The sequence below is a fragment of the Hylobates moloch genome, unplaced genomic scaffold, assembly GCF_009828535.3.
Source record: "Hylobates moloch isolate HMO894 unplaced genomic scaffold, HMol_V3 SCAFFOLD_7, whole genome shotgun sequence".
Taxonomy (NCBI): Eukaryota; Metazoa; Chordata; class Mammalia; order Primates; family Hylobatidae; genus Hylobates; species Hylobates moloch.
The window spans coordinates 128,062,179-128,063,950 of record NW_026652282.1 but is presented as its reverse complement, the minus strand read 5'-3'; the positions used below and the strand labels follow the sequence as shown (position 1 = coordinate 128,063,950).

The following is a 1,772-nucleotide window of genomic DNA, read 5'->3' as shown; positions in this document are numbered from 1 at the left end:
TTAAAAAGTATCATATAATCAAATGAGGTTGACACCTAGAGAAGGATCCCATATGTTATATATAACATGAAGAGTAAATGCATTGTTTGATGAAATTCCATCTGCTGAGCAATCAAGCACATGTAACCCATGCATGGAAATCACTTTCCAAGAAGGCAGGAGAGCATCCCACGTTAGGGCAGTCTCCAGTCCCATCCCCTCACCCCACCCCCTGACATGGATTCCTTGCTGCCAGCCAGCACATAGCTGCGGCTGCTTCCTTTGCCAGAGAGCTCTCTCATAACCAAGTGCCAGGCAAATGAATTCATACATGAAAAGGGAACACCTAGCTAGTTTTTAGAGATCATATAGTTTTTCCCACATAGTACTTCCATCGCCTAAGGCAGACATTCCAAAACTCCAGTCACGCTAGTTAGCAGTGTAGCCTCAGGGCTGCCCCCTTCCCTAAGTGAACCAAGGGGAAATCAGCTGGGCATTCTTACCATTCCTGTCCTAGGTCAGGGACAGGAAAAGTTGTTAAGTGACAGATACTTGCAGGCCATTTTCCATCCCCAATGAAATTGGTAAGAAGACTTACAGAATCAAATTCCTCCTAGATGTTTATTTAGCTGTGGAGGCTGATGGCTACTATTAACATCCAGATTCATGGGCCTTGTCTAGACCATGCTAAGAAAACTCAGTAAACTCGGTTCATTTAGACAAAAGGAAAAGAGGATATTTTCAATTCAGTAACACATTCAATGACAAACAGCTTGACATTAGATAGACCATGGCTCCCTACAATTTTGTGTAGAAATACCCTTTTCTAAATATAAATGTATAATCTATGAAAACATAAATTTATTATGTACTGCAGAGTTTTTGGAGCTCACTAAAGATTAAAATAATAGGGCTTGATAAACTTGTGGAGTTTTGATCTCCTAGTAGGCACTCTATAAATGTTTGTTGAATGAATGAATGGACAAATGAATCACATTTCCATTGTCCATGTGGTTGTGGTGTTGTGTGAAAGCAGCTTCTCAATGTGGTGCATATTTTCATGATATCATATAATGGCCTAACTGAGAACTGCTCTGCTTTTCAGAATTCTTTGGTGATCTGGACACGCTGATGGGGCCTCTGACCCAGCACAGCAGCATGACCAATCTTGTCCGCTACGTTCGCCAAGGACTGTGTTGGCTGCGCATCGATGCCCACTTGTTGTAGTGGGTGTTCTCAGATCTCTAGCATCACGACCCATCACTCTACCTCTACCAGCGCACTGATGGTCACTGGTGGAACTCCACTCATTGGGGAAAGTTCCCTTTAGTTATGTTTGTTTTTATGCTTCTTTTGTTATCTGTGAAAAACAGAAGTCATTGTAAGTTGACACTACAACTTAAGGGCAGTGTACGTTTTATTACTTAGTCATTTTTTTTTCTTTTAGCATTTGATATGCATTTCTCAGATTCCACCATCTTTTTGTGCTTTATGGAATGACAGTCCCTACAATATTGTTTTAAGCCCACACTACCCAAAACAAAGAATGGGAAGCACTTGTGATAAAGACAGGCTCCTGAGAAATACAACAAGTGGTCTTACATATACATGAGAACTTAGACACAAGGGACCATCCCCCAAACTATACTCTTATACCCAGAAAAGAATATATTTCAGAATCTATCGTTAAACTTTTGTGTATCCCACAGATTCAATCTTCAGGTGAGAATTTTCATTGTCAAAACCCACTGGTTAGATGTTGTAGCAACATCATAAAATCAAGAGTATCAAGA

General features: G+C 40.5%; 1 protein-coding gene across 1 annotated transcript in view; it reads left to right on the top strand.

Moving 5' to 3' along the window:
* AFF2 (ALF transcription elongation factor 2) overlaps nucleotides 1-1,718 on the top strand; it is a 486,418-nt gene extending 484,700 nt beyond the window's left edge. The window contains exon 22 of the mRNA XM_058441365.1: nucleotides 1,085-1,718. Within this exon, the coding sequence (XP_058297348.1) occupies nucleotides 1,085-1,206 (122 nt within the window). The 3' untranslated portion in view covers nucleotides 1,207-1,718. The remainder of the gene's footprint in view (nucleotides 1-1,084) is intronic.
* The last annotated feature ends 54 nt before the right edge of the window (nucleotides 1,719-1,772 follow it).